Here is a 22,816-nt window from a genome sequence, read left to right on the forward strand (position 1 = left end):
AGGAGGGGGCACAGACAGGGGACACCAAACCAAGGTCACTCTTCCAATGTCCAGGCTCTTTAGAAGAGTGTGAACTTAGTGTGAACTGTTTCCTCATCTGGCACCACACCCCTGCCACGACTCTCAGCTGGCTTGGAAACTCAACCTGGGCCAGATTCCCACGCAGCCTGGCAACCACGAGTCACCCCGCACCCCCACCAGTGGCACCCCCACCAGCGGGAACTGACAAAGGCCAGGCCAACGAGACTTCCAGGGCTGTCTTTCCCTATTCTATCCTTCATAAATGGCCCAAATTGGCCTTCCTAGCCTTGCTTTAAGAATGGTAGCAGGTGAGGGTCTGGGGTCAGCCAGAGATGCTTCTTGCCCCAGAGGCTCCAGTGGGGTGGCCTTCCTGTCTCCCCTCTGGCTTTGTACCCGCAGCAGCTCAGAGAAGGACACCCACCCCAAACTCCTGGTCCTGCCTCCACCTTCCAAGGGCTGAGGTTACAGTTGGGTACGACCCTACTTGGTTTGTAGTGAATGGTGACTGAAGCCAGGGCTCTGTGGGTGCTAGGCAGGTGCCGGCCACCTCCCCGGCCCCCACGGTGTTTTTTCGAGGGCCACGCACCTTGTTGTCCGTTGGCGAGTAGGAGAGGGCATCCTTGTAGGATTTCACGGCGTTGTCGTAGTCTTTCTCCGTCACGTAATGCTCCCCGGTCTGGATGCAGATGGAGGCTGCCAGCTGCTTCTGGAAGGGGAGCATTTCGGGTTGCTCCAGGGGAACCCTCTTCAGTATCCGAGACTGGAGGTCCAAGGCCTGGGGGAACCAGTGAGGCTAGGGTCAGAGACCCCCAGCTCAGGTGCCAGGCCACAGGACTTCCCAGTGTGTTCTATAGCTGGCAATGTCAGAAAGAGCACCTTGAGGAAATCTGGGTCACTCCCTTAGCACGCAGGAGAGAGGCCTGCACTGCCCCCCAGCCCACCTGCTCCTGTCCGTTCCCCCACCCCCTTCCCAGGAGGAGCAGAAGTGGAGGGCAAACTTGTTTTCACTTGCCTGCCCTGCCTCCACCACACCTTGGGGCTGTGTGTCGATTTGCTTTGGGCTGTCTTGCAGGCTGGAGCAACATACAGTAGGTGCCCAGAGCAGGCTGGGCATTTGTTACTAGTGGTGTTTATTGCTTTGTTTTTGAGATGAGGTCCCACTATGTAGCCCTAGCTCATATGGAACTTGTTAAGTAGATCAGGCTGGCCTCAAACTCAGAGACCGTCCTGTTTCTGCCTTACAGAGCTGGGATTAAAGGCATGTGCCAACCAAGCTCAGGCTGGCTTTTTGTTGTTTGAGACAGAGTTTCACTATGTAGTCCTGGCTGATATGGAACTTGTTATGTAGACGGGGCTGGCCTGAAACTTACAGAGATTGTCTTCTGCCTCCGGAGAGCCCCGGGCTGGGTTTTCATTGTTGTTTGAGACAGGGTCTTCCATACTCATGCTGGCCTGGAACTCATTATATAATCAAAGATCCTGTGCTACCATGCCTGGTTTGTGTAGTACTGAAGGGAGAACCAAGGCATTTGTGCCTGCTACCAACTCAACTATGTCCCGGGGCTGTGCTTTGACGGACACGTTTGCTCTGCGTTTATCTCCCTTCTGGAAAATGAGGCAGTTCTCTCGCATCCAAGAAGTGAATGGAGGAGGTGAGGAGCAGGAAAGATAGCCAAGTCACAAGAAGTGCGTGAGAACTAGCGTTGGCTCCTTAAGGACAAAGAGATAAGTGGATTGGGTGGTAGACAAGATTAGGCACCTTATCAGGGCTTGACAGAAGGCGCATCTTTAATCCCAGCACTTGGGAGGCAGAGGACAGCCAGGACTGTCACACAGAGAAACCCTGTACCTCAAGTGGTCAGAGGCGGGGGAGCTCTGCCCTGGGAACAAGTGGGAACCTGTTCTTGCAGGTGGAAAGTGAGGAAGGCCCGACAGGAATGGCCAAGGGCATGTGGATGAGGGCAGCCCCGTATGGGAAGAAGATGTGTTGGTACAGGCCAGACGTCAATCTTAGTTCCATCTCCTTGGCTTATGATAAACCCATTGTAAGGTTTTACATGCAAGTAAAAGATGCCTTGGTCCAGGTGTGATATCTCTGTACTTGGGAAGCAGAGACGGATCTTTGAGTTCAAGGCCAGCTTAGTCTATGTCAGTCATTCTCAACCTTCATAATGCTGCGGCCCTTTAATAAAATTCCTTGTGTTGTGGTGACCTCCAACCATAAAGTTATTTTTGTTGCTACTTCATAACTGTAATTTTGCTACTGTTGGGCTGGAGAGATGGCTCAGCGGTTAAGAGCACTGCCTGCTCTTCCAAAGGTCCTGAGTTCAATTCCCAGCAACCACATGGTGGCTCACAACCATCTGTAATGAGGTCTGGTGCCCTCTTCTGGCCTGCAGGATACAGACAGAATATTGTATACATAATAAATAAATAAATAAATAAATAAATACTTTAAAAAAATTTTGCTACTGTTATGAATTGTGATGTAAATATCTGTGCTTTCTGATAGGTGACCCCTGTGAAAGTCATTTGACCCCCCATAGGGGTCATGACCCACAATGATCTACACAGTAAGTACTAGGCCAGCCAGGGCTATAGAGTGAGATGCTGTTTCAGAAAAAAATAAAAATTCAAAATTCTTGGGCTGGAGAGATGGCTCAGCACTGAAGAGCACACACTGCTCTTGTAGAGGACTCGTGTTTTGTTCCCAGCACCCAAATTGGGCAGCTCACAACCACCTATAACTCCAGTGCCAAGGGATCTACTGCCCCGTTCTGCTCTCCACAGGCACAAGGCACGCATGCAGTGCACATACATATGTGTAGGTAAACAATTATATTGATAAAATTAAATCTAACGAAACAGCATTGACTAGAGCCAGCAGTGGTGACGCAAGTCTTTAATCCTAGCACTTGGGAGGCAGGTGGACCTCTGAGTTTGAGGCCAGCCTGGTCTACAAAGTGAGTTTCAGGGCAACCAGGACTACACAGACACACCCTGTCTTGGGAGAAAACAGCATTGACTGTACCGAACGCCTTGAGCACCAAAGCTTAGCAAGAAGAACACTGTAGAGCATTGGGCAAGCCTGGCAGCAAGTGGCCCCTTGGAAGCTGTTGCTCGCTCCCACTGCTAGCATCTGCCAGGCAGTAGAGCGCCATCTATCTCTAGCCCAAGAAAAGTAAAAATTCAGAACTCAACCTACAGTTCTGAAAAGTTCTAGAACTCTCAGCCAAATCAGCTCAAGTCATAAACATCTGTACTTAGCTCTGGGTTTTAGTCTTCATGCCTTGAGAGGTTTTCTCAGTCAGATGGGAATGCCATAGTGTTTAGCCCAAAGCACCGCTGTGAAAACTTAAAAAAGAGCAGAGAAGCCGGACATAGCGATGCTTCCCTGGATGCCAGCACTCAGCCCGCTGAGGTAGGAGGACTACCGTAAGGCCAGCCTGGGCTACATAGTGAGAGCTCTAGGCTAGCTGGGTAAACTAGGAAGACCCTGTCTCTAAAAGAAGGAAGGTAGGTACTGAGCTAGGGAGGGCAGGAGGAAGGGACAGAGGGAGGGAAGAAGAGGGGACAAACAGCTTCACAGAGCTTTCAATGCATGGACTTGCCACTCTCACGCCACGGTCACCTCACTCTTCCCAAGGACAAAGTCACTATCTCCCAGCCCTTCTCAGCCCAGCCCAGCCCAGGGTTCTCAGACGTGAGTAGAGGGTGATGGGCCTCTCTTGAGGAAGGTCTGCACCCTGGCAGGCCCGTGGGCTGAGCCTCCTTCCTCCCCGACATCAGGAGCTACAAAGACCTTGGGTCAGTTACCTGGTTCAGTGTTCCAACCACATCCTCTTTTTTATGGTTCTTGTAAACCTTTGCCAGCAAAAGCAAGCACTTGACCTCATTCATCAGGGATGGAATGTCCTTGACCCCTAGAGAGAGACACCCACAGTCAGCTAATCTGGCCCCTGGGTTGGTGGGAAGGGCTGGGTTCAGATCCCTAGCTAATGTGGACAGGGGTCGGAGCGAGTTCGAACGCCGCCTCACCAGAGTCTCGTTCCAAGGCCTGCTTCAGCACCTTCTCTGCCTTGTGATATTTCTTCAGCTTCAGCAGCAGCTCGGCCAGTTCGCAGCACAGGAAGTCCTGCCCACTGATCTTCTGGGCAGCTTCATAGTAATTAATGGCCTTCGTGCACATGGGAAATACTGGCCTCAGCTTGGCTCTGAGTGGGGGTTGCTGACACCATGTCCCTCCAGCAGCCACCACATCAGATCGCCCCATTCCCGCCTCCCAGCGGGGCTCAGGCCTCAGGTGAAGCAGGGAGGGCAGACAGTGCAGACTGGTCTGCTCACCCCCTCCCCGCACGCTCTCAGCAGGAAGCTGGAGCGAAAGGCTGTCCCTTCCCATCTAGACCCCCAACTCGTGGGCTTTCTAAGCTCTTTCCCTGCGTGGCTGGCCCTCCCTAGGGGAGCCTCACCTTGGCGTAGTGGTGGGTCTTCATGTAGGCTTGTCCAATCCTGCTGACCAAGGAGGCATCGTGAGGGTTCTTTCTATAGGCCTCATCGTACACCTCCAGGGCCTTCTCAGGCTGGTGGGGAAAGTATGGAAGGGCTGTCTTTCTCTCCTCTCACCAGAGAAGTGATCCTGGGAGCCAGTTAGCAAGGCCCGGAGAGTCTCTCTCCTTACCTCCTGAATGTTCATGAAAGCGTCGCCCAGTAGCAGGCTGCTGTGGGGGCCAGGCAGGTGTTCACAGAGCTCCCTACAGGAGAAACCAACTTCCTCTCTCAGGCCTGGGCCTGGCGAGTGTCCATCCGTTCATCATCTTGAGTCCCAGAGATCCTGGAGAGCACTAATAGCCAGGCTCGTACCCGCCGTCTGTCCGGATCATGGCCGAGGGCCACCCCAGCCCTCTGGTCTTCTCCATGAACAGCCATACTGTTTTGCATGTTTGGACTTGGTTGTTTTTGAGCCAGGGTCCATGTCTCAGGCTGATTTTGAACTTCTGGTTCTCTAGTTTCTACCTCACATGTACTGGGGTTAGAGCGGCGGGTCGCCCCGCCCGGTCTTATGTCACACTGAATACTGAACATAGAGCTAACGGGATGCTAAGCAAAGCACTCCATAACTGGGCTACACCCCCAGTTATACTTCCTTTTCCTGAGATGCTGGGTTGGAACCCAGGTGGTGGGAGCCACTGAGCTCCATCCCAGCCCCACACTGCTTCCCTCAAAGTCTAATCCCTTGTTGGTCAGTTCCTACCCTCCCAGTTCCTTGAGCCCCAGACTGCCTAGTTTCTCCCAGAGAAAGGGGCTGGGAAGGACCTCTTGAGGTTCCAATACCAAATTCTAGGAGTCAGGGTCGGTGCTTCCGACTTCCACGCTTTCCTCACCCACCCCACACTGATCACTCCTGAGGCCCTGCACCAAGGAAAGGCAGAGAGCAGGGCCAGGGTGTGAGTTGTTCTCACGGTTCCGTTGGCACCAGTGCTGGGATCCGGACCTATATGCTCCCACCATAATGTAAAACACACAGCGCGGGGGAAGAGCTGAGGGTCCTCGGAACTCACCCTCAGCCAGGGAGACCTACGATGTCTAATGTGGTCTAATGCACTCTGGGGATACACTCTGGAGACCAAGTTGAAGGCATATAACAGGCGGGAACCCTCCCCAGCCTCCAGGGGAAAGCATGCCAGCCGCCTGCCGCGTGGGTGGAGCTTACATGTAGCAGCCTATGTAGAGGTGCATGTCCTTGCGTGTGTGCAGGTAGATGCTGGCCATCTTCTCCTTGGCTTCCGTGTAGCAGGGCTGCTTGGGCGTGATGCCTCTCAGCATGCTCAGGGCCAAGTCCACGTTGCCTTTGCTCAGCGCCAGGTCCACGTTGGCGACTGTGATGCGCATCTCCTCGGGCGTGCCGCTGAACTCATTGATGGCATCCTGCATGATCTTGGTGGCCTCGTGCTACAAGGTGGAGGACCAAACAGCCCCTCTCTTTGTTAAGATCTATTACAGGTGACCCAAGGACATTTATACCTCCATTCCTGTCCCAGCCCAGGGGTGCACCTATGCCAAGAAGATACTTGGCCACCTGCAGTGCAGCTGTGGAGGCAATGGCTGGTCATTAGAACACAGAGATGTTGCTGTCATGATTGTGCCTCCTCTAATGGGGACAGCTCATCCAACCACACCCTTTCCACTGGAGTTTCGCTGGGAGGCCAGTCATGATGACCAACACCCACAATTCTAACGCTTGAGAGGCTGAGGCAGGAGGATCATGAGTTTCATGCCAATCTGGTGAAGGGGTGACAACGCGGCTCAGCAGGTAAAGGTGCTGGCTGCGCAGTTCAATCCCCAGGTGCATATGGTGGGAGGAGGGAGCCAACTCTCATAAATTTGTTCTCTGACCTCCACGCATGCATGCATGTATGCATACATGTTCATATATGCATATATACAAAAATAAATAAATGCAACTTTAAAAGTTAAAAAAGCAAAAGCAAAACTAAACAACCAACCAACAAAACAACCAACCAACCAAGCAACAACAACAAAAAACCAAGTCAAACAACCCTAGACCCCCAAACCTCAAAGTGCTAGGCTATAGTGAGAACACTGTTTGGCACTGTTGCCCCAGACTGCAACCTCCTCTGGGAGTGCCTTTTAAGGAAGTTGGGCAGAACCCTGGGCTCACAGCTCACGGCCCCTATCTTTGTCTGACTGAAGAACTGACTTTCAGCTTATCCCCTGCTTGTTCTCCTGAGTCGAGGATGGACGGAGGCAGATGTGCTGCATTTGAGACCTCTATCTGCCTGGATTGGAGCTGGCCACCCGAGGGGTGTCCCTGTGCTCCTGGGCGCAGGGGAGGGGGCTGTCTCACTCCATCCCGGGCCTCACTCCGTCCCCAGCCCCACTCCTCTACTCTCTGTCCCCAGTGGGAACATCTGGGTTTGTTGTCCTTCACCCAGTTCCCTTCCTGATACCTGACAGACCAACCCTTAGCTTTAGGAACAGCTGCGCTGTCAGCTGACGTTGGACGGGCAGTTCCTGGTTCTGCACAGGTAGAGCATCTGTCTCTACCTGTCTTGTGTTCCTTTGGATAGTTTTGCTTCCATGTTCACACATTTATCCAGAGAGTTGTGTGTGTGTGTGTGTATGAGTTACAGCTGCATGCTCGAGCATGAGCAGGCATACCAGCACATGTGACCACATGTCAGGGGTCAATCTCAGGTGTCATCCCTAGGAGCCACCCTCTTGATTTTCTGAGAGTCTCTCATGGCCCTGAAGCTTGCTCATTGGAGTGGGCTGACTGGCTAGTGAGCCCCAGAGATCCTCTTAGCTCCACTTCCCCCGATCTGGAATTATAGTCATGTACCCCCAAGCATGACTTTTTGAGCAGAGGGTTTCTCTGTGTAACAGCTCTGGCTGTCCTGGAACCTGCTTTGTTTATAGATTGGCCTTGAACTCACAGAGATCTGCCTGCCTTTGCCTCTCCAGTACTAGTGTCTTAGTTAGGGTTTCTTTTTATAGATTTATTTATTTATTATGTATTCAGTGTTCTGTCTGCATGTATCCCTGAAGGCCAGAAGAGGGCACCAAATCTCATTACAGATGGTTGTGAGCACATGTGGTTGCTGGGAATTGAACTCAGGACCTTTGGAAGAGCAGGCAAAGCTCTTAACCACATAGCCATTTCTCCAGACTTTAGTTAGGGTTTCTATTGCTGTTAAAAGACACTATGACCACAGCAACTCTTTTTTTTTTTTTTTTTTTTTTTTTGTGGCTTTTTCGAGACAGGGTTTCTCCGTAGCTTTTTTGGTTCCTGTCCTGGAACTAGCTCTTGTAGACCAGGCTGGCCTCGAACTCACAGAGATCTGCCTGCCTCTGCCTCCCAAGTGCTGGGATTAAAGGCGTGCGCCACCACCGCCCGGCCACAGCAACTCTTATAAAGGGAAACATTTAATTTTGGTGGCTCACATAGTTCAGAGGTCTAGTCCATTATCATCATGGCGGGAAGCAAGGCAGCATGCAGACAGACATGGTGCTAGAGAGGTAACTGAGCATCCTTACATCTTGGTCCAAAGGCAACAGGAAGTGAACTGTCTCACTGGGTATGACTTGAGCATATGTAAGTCCTTGAAGCCCTCCTTTAACAAGACCACACCTACTCCAACACCTCCCATTAGTGTCACTCCCTTGGGGTCCATTTCCTTTCAAACCACCACAGCTGGGATTAAAGGCATATGCCACCATGCTGCCTCCCTGCTGTGGGACAATGGTTTTACCCTGTAAAGACTTGATTCTTGTACTTGTTTAATAAAATGCTGATTGGCCAGTAGCCAGGCAGTAAGTATAGGTGGGGCAATGAGAACAGAAGAATTCTGGGAAGAGGAAAGAGTTAGTCTGCAGTGGTCACCCAGCCACAGAGGATGCAAGATGTGACTGCCTCACTGAGAAAGGTACGAAGCCACGTGGCTAACACAGACAAGAATAATGGATTAATGTAAGATGTAAGAATTAATTAATTGGAAGCCTGAGCTACTAGGCCAACCAGTTTATGATTAATGTAGACCTCTGTGTGCTTATTTGGGACTAAATAAGCTGTAGGACCTGGTGGGACAGAAACATCGGTCAGCACCTCCCCTTTCCTCCAGGATCCAACTCAGGTCCTCACACTTCCATGGCAAACACTTTACCTACTGAGCCATCTTCACAGTCCTTTATTTTGAAAGGGGGAAAAAAACCCTTTCAGGCTAGTTTTCCATCTCAGTCAGGTGCATCACAAGGGAAGGATATGGGCCTTGGTCACAGAGATGGTCCAGGGCAGACCGCATCCTGTGAGCTGGCAAGGCTGCTGAGGCCAGGGTATCATACAGATTTCAGCTCCTCCAAGCCTTGCTCTTGCCTCTTGCAGAGGCAGGGGGATCTCTGCAGGTTTGAGGTCAGCCTGGTATATATAGTGAGTTCCAGGACAGCCGGAGCTACATTAGAGAACCCTGTCTCAACCAAACCAGAGCTTGGCCCCAGGCTGGTCTCCTGGGGCCTCCAATGTGCCCCAGCCCAGGGAATGGGAGCAAAGCAGTTTTTTCTTTGTTGCATGTCTATGTGTTTGTTGTGCACGCATGTGTGTATGCATGTTGGCATTGGGGGGTGGAGGCGTGAATGTGCAGGTGCACACTCGTATGTTTGCATGAGCAGGGAAGAAAATGACATCAGGTATCATCCTCTGTGATCATTTTATCATCAAGGTCAGTCTCTCTCACTGAACCTAGAACCCTCAGACGCACTGGGGGTCCTGGCAATCTGGACTCTGGTCCCGATGCTTTCATGACCTAATCCCCAGCCCCATGCAAGGCATTTCTCACCAGCTCCCCATTCAGTCGGAGGGCCTCTACTAGCTCCAGCAGGATGGATGCCCGCTCACTGGGCCGTACGGAGGGGCCTCGGCTCTTCCTGCTTTCTTCCACCCTTGTGGTGGGCAGTTTTACGATCATCTTCAAGGTTTTTATGGCCTCGGCATAGTCACCAGTCTTGTTGAGGGCCCTGGCTTTGATGAAGTGGTAGAGGGGGTAGTCTCGGACCTAGGAGAGGCAAAGCGGAACTGGGGCTAGCTTACCTCTGCTGCTCACACGGCAGCCTGGGAAGCTTCTCTGGGGGAACCAAAGAGCCTGCCCTGCCTGTGGGCTAGCAGAGTTCCTATGCCTTTATATGCTCCCCCGCCCCAGCAATGGTCCAGAAAGGGGTGTTCGATTGGCCGCAGAGTGTAGAGAGCTCCCACCTGGAAGTTGTGGCTGACACCCAGCTCTAAACAGTGGGAACACATGGCAAAGTTGCCCTGAGCCAGGTAGATCTGGGACATGAGGAGGTGGGCATCCACAAAGGTGGGATCCAGCTCCAGGCAGCGCTGCAGGGTGCTCTGGGAGTTCTCTAGCTCTCCTAGGGACACAGAACCAAAGCCTGAATAAGAGCTTTAGGAGCCCCCGAGACCCAACAAGTAGAGGAAGAATGGGTTTCACGTATGTGGCCATTCGGAAATCTGGTATTTACAGAAATCTCTGTCAAATGTTGGTATTTTACCCAGTTTTAGAGAGAGAGAGAGAGAGAGAGAGAGAGAGAGAGAGAGAGAGAGAATATGCAGTGTGTGTGTGTGTGTGTGTTGCACGCCAGAAGCCAACTCAGGAGCCATTCACCTTGTGTTGAGACAGGGTTGGTCTCTGGGCTGGAGCTCAGCATGCAGGCTAGGCTGGCCAGCCAGCCCACCCCGGGCTTCTACCTGTCCCTGTCTGCCTCTCCGGCACTAGGATCACAAGCAGGGATCAAGCTTAGGCCATTGAAATCACAAGAAACATGCTTTAATGACTGAGCTCTTGCTCTGCCCTGGCAGGCCTGTTAAAGTCTGACTAGACTTAACATCTGCACGACCCTGTAAGTTTTGTTTCTGACCCTTGTATTTTATCTTTATTTTTCGTGGTTCTGGGAATCGAACCTAGGACCTCGTGCATGTTAATGAGGCCATATACCTGCTTGGGCCTTGACATACTGTCTTTTGGATATGGGATTCAGGATGTAGTCATGTAAGCCAAGGGTCAAAGTCTTCATTTAAACTCAAGCCCATGGAGGTCTGAACTCCTGACACTAGACTTAGGTGCCCCCTCTGAAGCCAGGCAGGCTGTCCTGGTTTGATAGTGGCAGCTTAATGCCAGGGTGCAGAGGGCTAGGAGGGGCACTTTCTCCTTCTGTATCCAGGCCTCTCCATAGCTGCTGCCTGGAAGCCATCACCTGTAGGTTGGGGTATACCTTTTTTGGGTCCCAAACTCCCTCATCTTTTCTTGTGTGCTGTGGAGAGGAAGAGGTCACCATGGCAACCTCACCTCTTAGAGACTTAGCGTTGGTTCCAAACCTGCTGGTAGCTGCTAGCACCTCTGGGACAGTTCTTCTTCCCTGGCCTTGGACCCAGAAGACATTAAAACTATGAGTAAACCTGGCCCAGAGAGCCTTGAGGACGAAGTCTTACGAGCCTTCAGTTGAGTGAAAGCCCTCAGTGTAGAGACAGCGGGAGACGTGGGAATAGTTGGTTACGCAGGCAGGGAGATGGTGCAGGCCCTAAGCGAAGTGCTTCAGGGAAGGGCTGTGTATCGCAGAGAACAACTGGCCGCCCACGGAATGTTCTTCCCTTTCCTCTCTCTGATGCCTAAACTGGGACACGGGAGAAGTTGGCAGACCTGACTGCAGACCTGACTGTGGCCTCAGTGAAAGCCTTGCCATCTGGGGCCTCATGGAAATACTCTTCCTATCCCACGTGGCCTTCCAGTTTCCTCACAGCGGTATTCTGTGTGTGTATGTATGTACGTACGAAAGTATGTATGTATGTGGGTATGCGTGTGTGTGTCACATATACAAACAGGAAAAGAATCCCAGGCAAGGAGCCTGTGGCTACAACCTAAGGCAGAAGCTCCACCAGGTGTCTGCTAGCGTTCGCTGCTCACCTGAGAGGAACTTGACCTGAGCCGTCACAAACAGTGGGTCCATCATGGCTGGGGCTACCTTTACCACAGGACTCAAGATCATAGCGACTTGTTTAAGAAGTGGAGACACAAGCTGGCCAGGTGACCGAGGCTGTGGGAAGATCAGAGGCTAAATGTGTGGCTGCCTTATTTCTTCTCCTACCTCCTCTTCTTCCTACCACCGCCCCCCCCCCTCTGCCCAGGGTCTCATGTAGCCCATGACAGCCTTGAACTCCCTGTACAGCCAAGGACGATCTTGAACTCCTAACCCTCCTTCCTCTGCCGCCTGAGAGCTGGGATTACAGCTCCTGTCAGGACAAGGACAGGTGCATGGCCAGCCGGTGTGCTGCCCCACCCAAATACGGAGCCTGTGCCCCAGCTTCAGACAGGCCTGGGAACTTGTGAGAGAGAGGACACTGCGCATCACCTGGGACATCCGGCTCTGCACCAGAAGAGCCTCTGAGGTGATCTGGCTTCAGCCCGTTCCTGTTTGAAAAGACCTGGCACAGGCTGGGGCTGTCACTCAGGGGATAGTGCACTTGCTTTGTGGAAGCCCTGAGTTCCATCCTTGGTGCCCCATAAACTGGGTGTGGTGGCAGCTCTCAGGATGTGAAGGCAGGAGGATCAGGGGTTCAAAGGTCATCCCTGGCTATACAGCAAGGTAGAGACGAACCTGGGCTACAGGAGACCCTGTCTCAAAAACAAATCAAATAAACACCACAGAAACACTAGATTCCTGCCTGCTTCCTCACAGTTCAGCCGGGCTTGGTGGCTGGCCAGGTAAAGCCCTTGTTTCTGTCCAATCACACTTGTATTTTAGGCCCCTGCCGAGAAGATGGGTCACCCCCCTAACCTGCTTGGGGCAGAAATGCAGATACTCCTTGGCAATGCAGACCAGAAAGAGGGGGTCCAGCTTTTCGAAGTACTCGGGGCTCAGGGCCAGGCCCTGCATGCTGGAGAAGTGCAGCTCCACTGCCTCCTTCAGGAGCGCGGTGGCCTCTTGCTCTGGCTTTTGCTTCTTAGATGCCACAAGGGCTTGCAGGAAGACCAGTACCTGTGGAAGAGAGGTGGAAGAGAGGTTTGGGGCCTGGAGCAGAGGCTGGCCCGAGCAGTGCGGCCCGCCACTGGGATCGCCCTCTGCTGGAGACTCCATAGGGAAGCCATCCTTGCCTATTAGCTCTGACCTCAGACTTCCCGAGGGACTGCTGCACCTCCTTGAGGAACTCCAGCTGGTGCGCCGCCTCCTCCAGCTGGCCCTGCAAGATCTGGCACCAGATGCTCCCTGTAGATGGGACAAGAACGAAGCTGAGCAAGCAGCAGAGCCAGCCGCCGGGCAGATTCAGGGGCAGACTGAGACGGGAAAGTAGGGGCCCAGGCAGGAGGTCGCCTCACATCTTCACAAACTGCAGGAGCGAGGCAGGTGTGGGGCAGAGAACTGAAGCAGAAAGGCTGAGAGAGAATCATCCCCCATCCATGTGTTGGCTTAACAATGGCTCCAGTGAGAAGCACCATTAACCATGTGTGGTTTAATCCTTCCCATGGTTTCTAAGTATTTGTGACTAAAGTACACACAGCAATATGCAACCCGAAGATCTACAGATTTAGGGGCTCAGGGCATAGCATGCATGGGCAAGACTGTGTATGTGCAAGCACATGCGTGAGCTCGTGTGCCATGCGGTGCATGTGGAGGTCAGAAGGCAACTGTGGGAGCTGGCTCTCTCCTATGGGGTCCCGAGACGGAACTCGGGCTGTCGGGCTTGAAGGAGGCCACTTTACTACTCAGCCATCTTGCCGTCCCTGCTAAGAATTTAAACATGTTCCAGAGGACCCGAGTTAGGTTCCCAACCCTCACAACAGAGGGCTCACAACTGCCTGCAACTCCAGCTCTGGGGGATCCAACACCCTCTTCTGACCTCTGTGGGGGGTGCGTGCGCATACACACACTCACACATGTACACTCCTCTCAGGTATACACACAATGTCAAAGGACCAAAGGAATGGGTTCTAATCCATATTCTCCTGATTATTAGGGGGAATAAACATATTTTTATATCTTTACGTTGGTGATGTTTCTTTCAATCACACTGGATTTGCTATTTGTAGCCCCCCCTTCTTTTCTTTTAGGGTGACTGTTTTTATAGTGGTGGTGTAGTAGGGACTGGGGGGCTTACACTGGCCAGGCAAACACTTACTAAGACATGTCTGCCTGTTTTATAGACTAGGGTAATTAACTTGTTTTTGATCATTATTTTCGAGACAGGGTCTCATGTAGCCTGGGCTGGCCTCCGAAGCTCTACATAGTTGGGGATGACCTTGAACTCTTGATCCCTGGCTTCCACCTGCTGGGATGACAGGTGCACACCTACACACCCAGCTGATTGTGCCCTTTACTTAAGGGACAAAACAGAGTATTCCACAGGGGCTGGAGAGATGACTCAGGGTTCAGAGAGAGCACTGATTACTTTTCCAGAGAACCCAGATTCAATTCCCAGCACGAACATGGCAGCTCACAACTGTCTATAATTCCAGTTCCAGCAGACCCAACACCCATGGAAAAACGCCAAACTGCCCATCTTTGCTGATGTAGGATGTGGGTGCTCCAGCCACAACATGGATCAGTCCTGGGCTTCCATCTAAATCGGTGGCTTCACTGGAAGATCCCCATAGGACGGTACCCCCTAAACTCACACACAGTCTTGAGAGCAGGACACCACCCTGCCCGGCCCGTGGAGACCTGCCAATGCAGCCAGCCGGTTCTCCTCCAGCTTCATGGCCTCCTTGTACCACAAGCATGCTTCCTTCACTTGCTGCTGGAGGATGAAGAGATAGCCCAACTCTGTGGCCACCAGGGCACAGGAAGGTGTGGTCATGAAGATGCGCTCCAGGAAGCCGCTCACAAGTCGCTGGACTGCCTGGTGCCTCCCGCACTGCCAAGAGTGGACAGATGGGAAAAGAGAGTCAGTCCAGCTGCCTGGGTGAAGATAACGCCAGAAGTGGGGACATTACAGCAGAGCTGGGAAGGACTCAGAGAGCCCAAGAGGTCCCTGGGATCTGTGTGTAGCTAGCTATCCATCTCCTGAGGAACCTGCCTCCAGTCATAGTGTCCTCCAAACACATCTTGGCTGGCCACAGTACTGACTTTTTTTTTTCCTTTGAGAGAGGGTTTCTCTGTATCCTGACTATTCTGGAACTCTCTCTGTAGACAAGGCTGGCTTCGAACTCACAGAGACCCACCTGCCTCTGCTTCCCGAGTGCTGGGTTAAAGGTGTGTGCCACCACCACTTGGTAGTAACTGATCTTAGTAGTTACCAACAGGTTGCTTTGCGTTTGTGACAGGGTCTCATGTAGCCCAAGCTGGCCTTTAACTTGCTACGTAGCTGAGGCTGGCCTTGAACTCCTGATCCTCTGCCTCAACCTTTTGAGTGCTGGGATCATAGGCATCACCACTCCCAACTTATTACCAGAAGGTGGGGTTTGGTTTTGTGGGTTTTATTGTACTGCATTGGTTTGTATTATATTATATTTATTTATAAATAGATTATTTATTTACATTTTATATGGATTGGTGTTTTGTTTGCATGTATGTCTGTATGAGGGTGTCAGATGCCTAAGAACTGGAGTTGCAGACAGTTGTGAGCTGCCATATGGGTGCTGGGAATTGAACCCAGGTCCTCTGGAAGAGCAGCCAGTGCTCTTAACCACTGAGACATCTCTCCAGCCCCTGTTTTTATTTTTTATCTAAAGCTTGTTGAAAAGCTATTTGAGTTTGGTGATGGGAAGTGGCTGTAATGAATCATGTCCCATGCCACATAAGGACACAGCTGAGAAACTTAGACACACACATGGAGGGGGACAGTCACCCAGCAGCACTTAGCAACCCCGTTTTGGTCTCTGCAGCCCAGGGTTGGCCTCATTCTTAGTTTTTCCTGTAAACCTTTTTTTTTTTTTTTTTTTTTTGAGTGAATGTTCTTACAAAAGACAAGTTCTTTGGCGACTTTGTTTGGACCTTCGATGCCACGATGCCAGAGGCCCAGGTGGACTGTCCCTTAGGTCACTCCTATGAGGAGGATATGGATCCTGGAATAGGGCTGGCTTCGTTCTGCATAGCAGAGGCAGTGGTACCTTCCCCCATGGCTGAGCTATCACTCTAGAAGCCCTTCAGACCCCATCTCTCTGGTCACTGTAGCACCTCCGTGGGGCACCTTGGTGGAGAACATCTGGTCATATTATGTCTTTGTTATCAGGGGAAGGGGTGGGTGCTCAGAGCACAGAGAGAAGCCAAGGTCCTCTCATCAGGGGCATGGTCAGAAACCAGATGCTGCCCACTTACCAGTCTACTGACCACAAGAATCTTCTTAAGGTGGAGGCTGGGATTCTGGGGTTCTCCAGTCTCTAGTGCCTTGATGAGATTTTTAACATGATCGGTGGCCTGCAGGGACAAAACAGACAATGTGGGGGGTTGAGGACATACCTTAGGTGGTTGAGTGCTTGCCTAGCATGCATGAAACCCTGAGGTACACAGCATATAACCAGGCATACCTGTAATACCAGCACTCAGGAGGTAGAGGTAGCAGGGGTGGGAGAGAGGACATCCTTACTACACAGGAAGTCCCAGACCCTGTCTATAAATGGAACAAAGCAAAACTGAATCCCAAAACACAAAACCAGAGTTGCGCAGAACTTTTTTCAGTCTTGGCTGCACATTAGACGGGCGATTGGGGCCACTCCACACTTAGCTCTGATGCCACCCTCTGGGGTTCGGCTTTGCCTGTCCCAGATGACCAAGACAACAAAACTATTTCAAAGCCCCACAAGTGGAGCCTGAAGGGACATCATTCCCTCCAGGGGTGACCCCGGCCCTTGCCCTGAGTGTGAGAGGAAGGTGCCCTGACAGCGCCACCAAGGCAGAGGTCGTTGCTCTAAGTGACCACACGGTTGCCCTTAAGTCCCTGCCTGCAACCTGTAGCAGTCAAGTCCTCAGCTCTGTTCTGAAATGTGGGTAACAGGGCACCCCTGTTGTTCCACTGGACCTTCTACAGTGCTGTAAGTGGGTGTTGCCGTCCCGACTCCCCAGCACAGCAGAGGAAGCACCCAGGAGCTTCCATTGTGCATTTGACTCTCCTGCCCACACCAGGGGCTCAGAGGGAAAGCCTGACATCATGAGTTCTAGACCCGGACCCACACGGTGGAGGAGAAGGTTGGACACCCTGCAGGTTATCCTCTGACCGCTACGCATTTGCCCTCCTGCCCTCTGCCCCCCACCCTGCTGGTCCCCAACACAGATCCAGAAAGTAAGAGAGAGGGAGAAAAGGGGGGAAGAAGCCCAGCTGGGGCTGCTCTCCTCAGTGAGACAGGATTAGAAGTACGCAGCCAGGGTAGCCAGGGAGCTTGCCCGGGAGGCCCCAGAACTTGAGATAGGGGTGTAGATGGGGCACGAGATGCTGACCTATTGCTATCAGGCCTGATGAAGGCCTGTCCAGGGTTTTCCGCTGGTACGAACTGTCCCTCTATGTCACCCCATCTCAGAACTCTGCCCATGGAAGGAACCAGAACTTCCTTCCTCCTACGGTGACCCCCTTATTTTCTGCTTTGCCGTCTTCATCAAAGGATGGTGTATTTCTGGTTATTCCAAAGGCAAAGCCAGAGTTGGGGTGGAGGTGGGACTACAGTGGGTTCCTCTTTGTATCCCGTCTGTCCGGTGCTCCCTTCTCACTCAGCGCCTCTCCTCCCTCCATCTCTTTCTGTGGGGGTGGGGTGGGGTCTTGACCTGACCTCGTATCTGATCATCCTGCCTCAGCACTGAGTATGAAGACCCGTCCCTGGCTCAGCTTCTGAGCCGTGGGGTGACTTACCGTGGCCGTGTTTCCTTCCCTCACAAGCTCGTGCACAGTTAGAATTTGCCAGGCATCAATATTGCTTTCGTCTTTTTCAAGGATTCTGGAATCAGACAAGAAGGACACCGACTGACAGTGTTCACAGCTCAGCGAGGATGGGATATTGGAAACATCTGATTGTCTTTTAAGAGCCATTCCTTTTCATTTTAGTTTTATTATTTTGTAATTATATGTATGTGTGTATGCCTGTTTGATCCCCTGAAGCTGGAGCTACAGTTGTTATTGTAACTCAGGGTGGCTTCAAAATCCTTCTGCTTCCACACTCAGAGAGCTGGATTACAGGTGTATGCCACCACACTTAGCTCACACTTAGCTCAGGGTTACTCAAATTAACAACAAAATTGCAATGTGACTGGGGTAACCCACACTGAAAGAGGTCTGGCCAGCGCTAATGACTCCGAAAGCATGGAGACCCCAAGGCAGGAGCTCTTGCTGTTTTTCCATTTGGAAGCCAAAACCACAAAGCAAAGCAACACAACTTTTAGGTGGCTCAGGGGATAAAGGCAGCTGCCACACAAGAGGGGTTCTCTCCCTAGTCCCCAGGACCCACATAAAGGGTGGAAGGAGAAGTCAACTCCACATTGCTGTCCTCTGACCTCCACACTTACCATGGTACATGTGAGATTGCACACACACAAAACATACACACACACGAGAGAGAGAGATAGAGAGAGAGAGATAGAGAGAGAGAGATTACTGCAAGAGCAATCAGTGTTCTTAAACTATGAGCCATTTCTCCAGCCCCTCATTAAACTATGGTTTAAAAATCGAAATTGAAGGGTTGGAGAGATGGCTCAGTGGATTAGGCACTAATTGCTTTTGTAGAGGACTTAAGTTTGATTCCCAGCACCCACACAATGACCCATAACCATCTCTAACTCTAGTTCCAGGGGATCTGATGCGCTCTTTAGGCTTCAGGCACCAGGCATACATGCAGACCAACACCTGCATGCATAAGTTAATAAAGAACAACCGTGGTGGCGCCTGCCTGCTGGTCCTCACGGTAGCTGCTCCCACGCCGTCACTGTGCCTCATTTTGGTGGCTCTGTCTGCACAAGGCCAACAACTGTCCCCCTTCCTCACCCCTATACCAGGCTTTCTTTTGGGTCCATGGAGACTTCTTATCAGCTATGAATGCCTGGCCTTATCTTAGCTCTTATTTTATTCTGTTTCTATTTATCTACGTTTTGTCTGTGGCTTTTTACCTTTCTTCCTTCCTTTGTTCCTTCCTTTGTTCCTTCCTTTGTTCCTTCCTTTGTTCCTTCCTTTGTTCCTTCCTTCCTTCCTTCCTTCCTTCCTTCCTTCCTTCCTTCCTTCCTTCCTTCCTTCCTTCCTTCCTGTATATCTTATATAGATCTTACATTTCCTGCTGTCTCCATGTCTGGCTGGTGGCCCCAGGCATGTCCCTCTCTTTCTCCCTTATTCTTTTCTCCTTCTTCTCTCATTCCTAAATTTCTCTTCCTACTTATCCTCTCTGCCTGCCAGCCCTGCCTATCTCTCTCCTGCCTAGCCATTGGCCATTCAGTTTTTTATTAGACCAACCGGGTGCCTTAGGCAGGCAAGGCGAAACAGCAACACATCTTTACATAATTAAACAAATGCAGCACAAACAAAAGTAACACACCTTTACACAGTAAAGTAATATTCTGTGGCATAAACAAATATAACACATCTCTGTCTAGTTAAAATAATAATCCACAACACACTCCTCCAGTCAGGACCCAGGAAGATGCAATGAGTCAATGTTCAGTTGCTGTCCTCACCCCTCTGCCCTGGAAGCCGACCCTGTCACCACTCACAGCTTCTCTGCCTCATCTTGCCCCCCCCCCCCCAGTGTAACAGGAGCCACTTTGGGGGCAGAGCCAGGAGGACACTGAGTTCAAGTACAGTCTGGCCTTCATTGTGATACCTTGTCTCAAAAGCATTAAACCTAAATCTAGAGAGAAGGCTCAGTAGGTATGGCATTAGCACAAGCCTGAGGACTTGAGTTTGACCCCCGGATCCACACAGTGGGAGGGGAGACCCGACTCCGGGAACTTGTCCTCTGACCTCTGCACACACATTCGCGATGTTGGTGATAATTAACAAGCAAAGCAAAATTTGAAAAAAGAAAAAGAAAACCAAGCCAGGTGTAACTCCAGCACCTGGGAGGCTGAGGCAGGAAGATTGCCATAGGCTTGAGGCCAGCCTGTGCTACGTCAGAACAACCTAGACTACAAACCAAATGTGAAAAACAGGCCAGTCATGGTGGCTTAAGCCTATAATCATAGCTACTTGGGAGGCTGAGGCAGGAGGATCTGCCTAGGCCACAGAATGAGTTCAAGGCCAGTCTGGGCAACTTAGACCCTGTCTCAAAATAAGAGGGCTGAGGCTATAGCTCTGTGATAGAGTGCTTCTGTAGCTTGAAGAAGGCCCTGGGTTCCATCCCCGGCACCCCAGAATACCTAAAAGGCAGGAGGCCTGGCACGTGGCTCTTCCCTCACCTGTGTCCAGTTTCAACTGTCTGGTCCCAATCTTGCCGAGCCAGGAACAGCCTCATCTTCAGGACTAAGGCCGGCAGGAAGTTCCCTGAGGCCATAGTGACCTGGTTCACCACCTCCAGGGCCCCGGAGAAGTTCTGCTGTATCAGGTAGTATGTTGCCTGTGGGAGCCCGAGAGAAGAGCCCCCACCAGTGATGCAGGGGCAGGTTCAACCTCAGGGGATGGGGGGCAGGATGGGCAGTCCAGATCCTTCTGACCCGCCTAGAGCCCAAAGACCCAGAGTTTAACTGTAGGGACCCAGCTGTCAGGTAGCCAGCTGGGAAGATGTTCATTCTGTGTGACTGGGGACTCAGTGTTAGTCACCGTTCCCCTGGGGTGTCCCGCCAGGAGCTCTGAGGGCCAGAGCAGGACTTCCAGAGAGGCTTGAGGGCTGGGATGGCTCAGTTGGCAGAGTGCTTGCCTAGCATGGGTGAGTCCCTGGGTTCTATCCAGGCTTGGTGGTGTCTCCCAGTCCCTCCTGTCCCTCTGTGATCTAATGACGATGTAGTCATTTTGTAAGCACAGACAGACAGACACATAGAAAGATAGTAAGACATCAGTTTTCTTCTCTCAAAGACGGAGCCAATGAGTGTCACAAAGGAAAATAAAAAAAAATTCATTCAAATTAAGATCAGGAAATGCAAAACGGGCAGAGTGCATGCCTCCCTTTTCTTGTGGCTGCTAAGTCACTAACAAGTGTGGGGAGGATGGGGGTAGGAATGGGAGGAGTGAAAGTCAGAGGTGGAAGAGGCCAAGAGGAAGGCGGCCTGACCCAGCCCCAGGCAAACTGAGGAAGGTACTGCCAGGCCAGGAACTCAAGGCTAGCCTTAGCTACATAGTGAGTACAAGGCCAGCCTTGTGTACACGAGAGCCTATCTCAAGACACCAAATAGGGACTAGAGATGTAGCCCAGTGACAGAGGGCTTGCCTAGTGCGTGCAAAGCCCTGCGCCCAATTCCTTAGCATCCAAAACACAGAACAGAATGAGGACTGCCACACAAAGCAAGGATGAGTGGGCTCTGGACTGGCGTGACGTGGGCTGACTGCTGCCCCTTTCTGGGCCTGCATCTCGGATCTGGCCTGAGTTCACCTGGCAGCTCTCTGGCTCTAGTGAGCCAGCCAGAGACTCCCCCACTTCCCTCTGCCCACCTTGCCCATCAGCCCCAGCACATCTTTGGTGTCCTGAGTTCCTTGTTCCAGGTACTTGATGGATTTCTTCACGACGTGGGGCTTATTGGAGGTGAGGTCCACCCAGCCTTTGAGCACATAGCCCTGGGGAGAACAAGCGGGAAAGGTGAAAGTCCGGGTCCTTCACAGCCTCTACCCGAGCTAGCTCCCTCCCGCCCTCTACCATCTTGGGCATCACCTCGTGCAGATCCCAGGGGGCTACCTCCTCTGCTGGGTGGTCACTCCTGCCTGCATTGCCTGTGACATCCTGCTGCCTCTCACCTTCCAAATCAGTCCGCATCCATCTCCTAAGGACTCGCGGTTTAGTCTGGCAGCTCCCCGCTCCCCAGGGACCTCTCCTTCCTACCTCCCCACCACTCCCCACACCCCATAGCTCTCTGTCGCTCCTCACTCAGGCCCCTTTCCCGTATCTGCAGGGACTGGTCACCACAGTCAGGTCATCAGCCCTGGGGCTAGGGCGGGGCTGCTCTTGGTCCTTCGACCAGCACACAGCTTCTTCCAGTCACTGGGAGGGCTAAGCCTGGGAAGCAGCATTGGAGGAGAGGGGCACTTGGGTAAATCCCGGCCTGGAGCACCCCTTGATAGTCCAGGGCATGCTTCTCTTTTCTCTCCTAAGGAGACAGTGACTCCCTCTAGAGCTGCGCACAGTGCATCTGTTCCAGACATGTCAGTACTCACCCCTCCCCACGGACGAAGGCTTACACTCGTGAACATTGCTACGAGGTTTCCGAGAATGTAAAGCCTAAAAGGCTTCCAGTCTCAGCATCAGCACCAACATGAGGTACTGACCACTCAGGTCCATCAAGACACTGCAGAGAGGGCAGAGCCCAGGGTGCCTGACAGCTCACTTGGGTTTTCAAAAGAACCAGGGAACCTGGACTTTCCCTTCTTGCTTCTTTCCTTTTGAGATAGAGTCTTGCCCTATAGCCCAGACTGGCTTCTTGCTTGCCTCTCAGGTGCTACCATCATGCCATGCCTGATTGCCTATTTACATTTTATGATTTCTTTAAAGTGTTTTATTACATTCATGTATGTATATATTAGTATGTGTGTGTGTATGCGTGTGTTCACACATGTGCCACCATACGGGTTCCAGAGATCAAACTCAGGTCACCAGGCTGGGTGGTAAATGCCTTAACCTACTGAGCCACCTTGCTGGCCAAATCATCTGATTTTCTACATGTCAGCGACTAATTCAGGATATTTAAAGAATACGGTGGCAGAGGGTGCTCGAGAGATGGCTTAGTAGTTAAATGCATTGGCCTGCTCTTCTAGAGGACCCTGGTATGAGTCCCAGGACCCACATGGTAGCTCACAACCATCTGTAACTCTAGTCCCAGGCATCTAGCATGGTGCACGGACATAACAGTGGTCAAAATATCCATACACATAAAAAATAAGTTCAAAACAAAAAAATAAAAAAAATGTTGTATTGGGATGGGTACATACGGCATGGTGCCTGCCTTGGTTTCATTCCCAGCATTGGATGAGTGCACCTCCAGCACTCTGGAGGTGGAGGCAGGGGAGCAGAAGTTCAAGGCTATCCCTGGCTACAGTGTGAACTATGTACAAACTTGTCGAGCTGCAGGGTCAGGCTTTGAGTACAACAGCCGGTGCCACCATCACCAGAAGCAGCTGTAAGTGCTTCTCTCAAGAGCAAGGCTGTTGTGTTTGCTCACAGAAGGGGTTGGGAGCCTCATGTAG

At 51.7% G+C, this 22,816-nt stretch overlaps 1 protein-coding gene across 4 annotated transcripts in view; it reads right to left on the reverse strand.

The window, feature by feature from the left end:
• Ttc21a (tetratricopeptide repeat domain 21A) overlaps window positions 1-22,816 on the reverse strand; it is a 36,515-nt gene that overhangs the window by 9,113 nt on the left and 4,586 nt on the right. For all 4 annotated transcript variants that reach the window (XR_007591538.1, XR_007591537.1, XR_007591536.1 and 1 more), the window contains exons 5-20: window positions 21,074-21,196; window positions 19,888-20,045; window positions 17,363-17,447; window positions 15,841-15,939; window positions 14,245-14,437; window positions 12,695-12,792; window positions 12,364-12,564; window positions 11,493-11,622; window positions 9,785-9,942; window positions 9,372-9,587; window positions 5,732-5,970; window positions 4,700-4,772; window positions 4,491-4,601; window positions 4,060-4,198; window positions 3,838-3,944; window positions 608-796 (exon numbers count right to left, since the gene is read on the reverse strand). Coding sequence is in view for 1 of the 4 variants with exons in the window: in XM_050141565.1 (XP_049997522.1) it covers window positions 608-796; window positions 3,838-3,944; window positions 4,060-4,198; window positions 4,491-4,601; window positions 4,700-4,772; window positions 5,732-5,970; window positions 9,372-9,587; window positions 9,785-9,942; window positions 11,493-11,622; window positions 12,364-12,564; window positions 12,695-12,792; window positions 14,245-14,437; window positions 15,841-15,939; window positions 17,363-17,447; window positions 19,888-20,045; window positions 21,074-21,196 (2,319 nt within the window). In the remaining 3 variants the exon portion in view is untranslated. The remainder of the gene's footprint in view (window positions 1-607; window positions 797-3,837; window positions 3,945-4,059; window positions 4,199-4,490; window positions 4,602-4,699; window positions 4,773-5,731; window positions 5,971-9,371; window positions 9,588-9,784; window positions 9,943-11,492; window positions 11,623-12,363; window positions 12,565-12,694; window positions 12,793-14,244; window positions 14,438-15,840; window positions 15,940-17,362; window positions 17,448-19,887; window positions 20,046-21,073; window positions 21,197-22,816) is intronic.

This window comes from Alexandromys fortis, unplaced genomic scaffold, assembly GCF_014885135.2.
Source record: "Alexandromys fortis isolate MF-2015 unplaced genomic scaffold, M_Fortis_MF-2015_v1.1 scaffold_44, whole genome shotgun sequence".
NCBI lineage: Eukaryota > Metazoa > Chordata > Mammalia > Rodentia > Cricetidae > Alexandromys > Alexandromys fortis.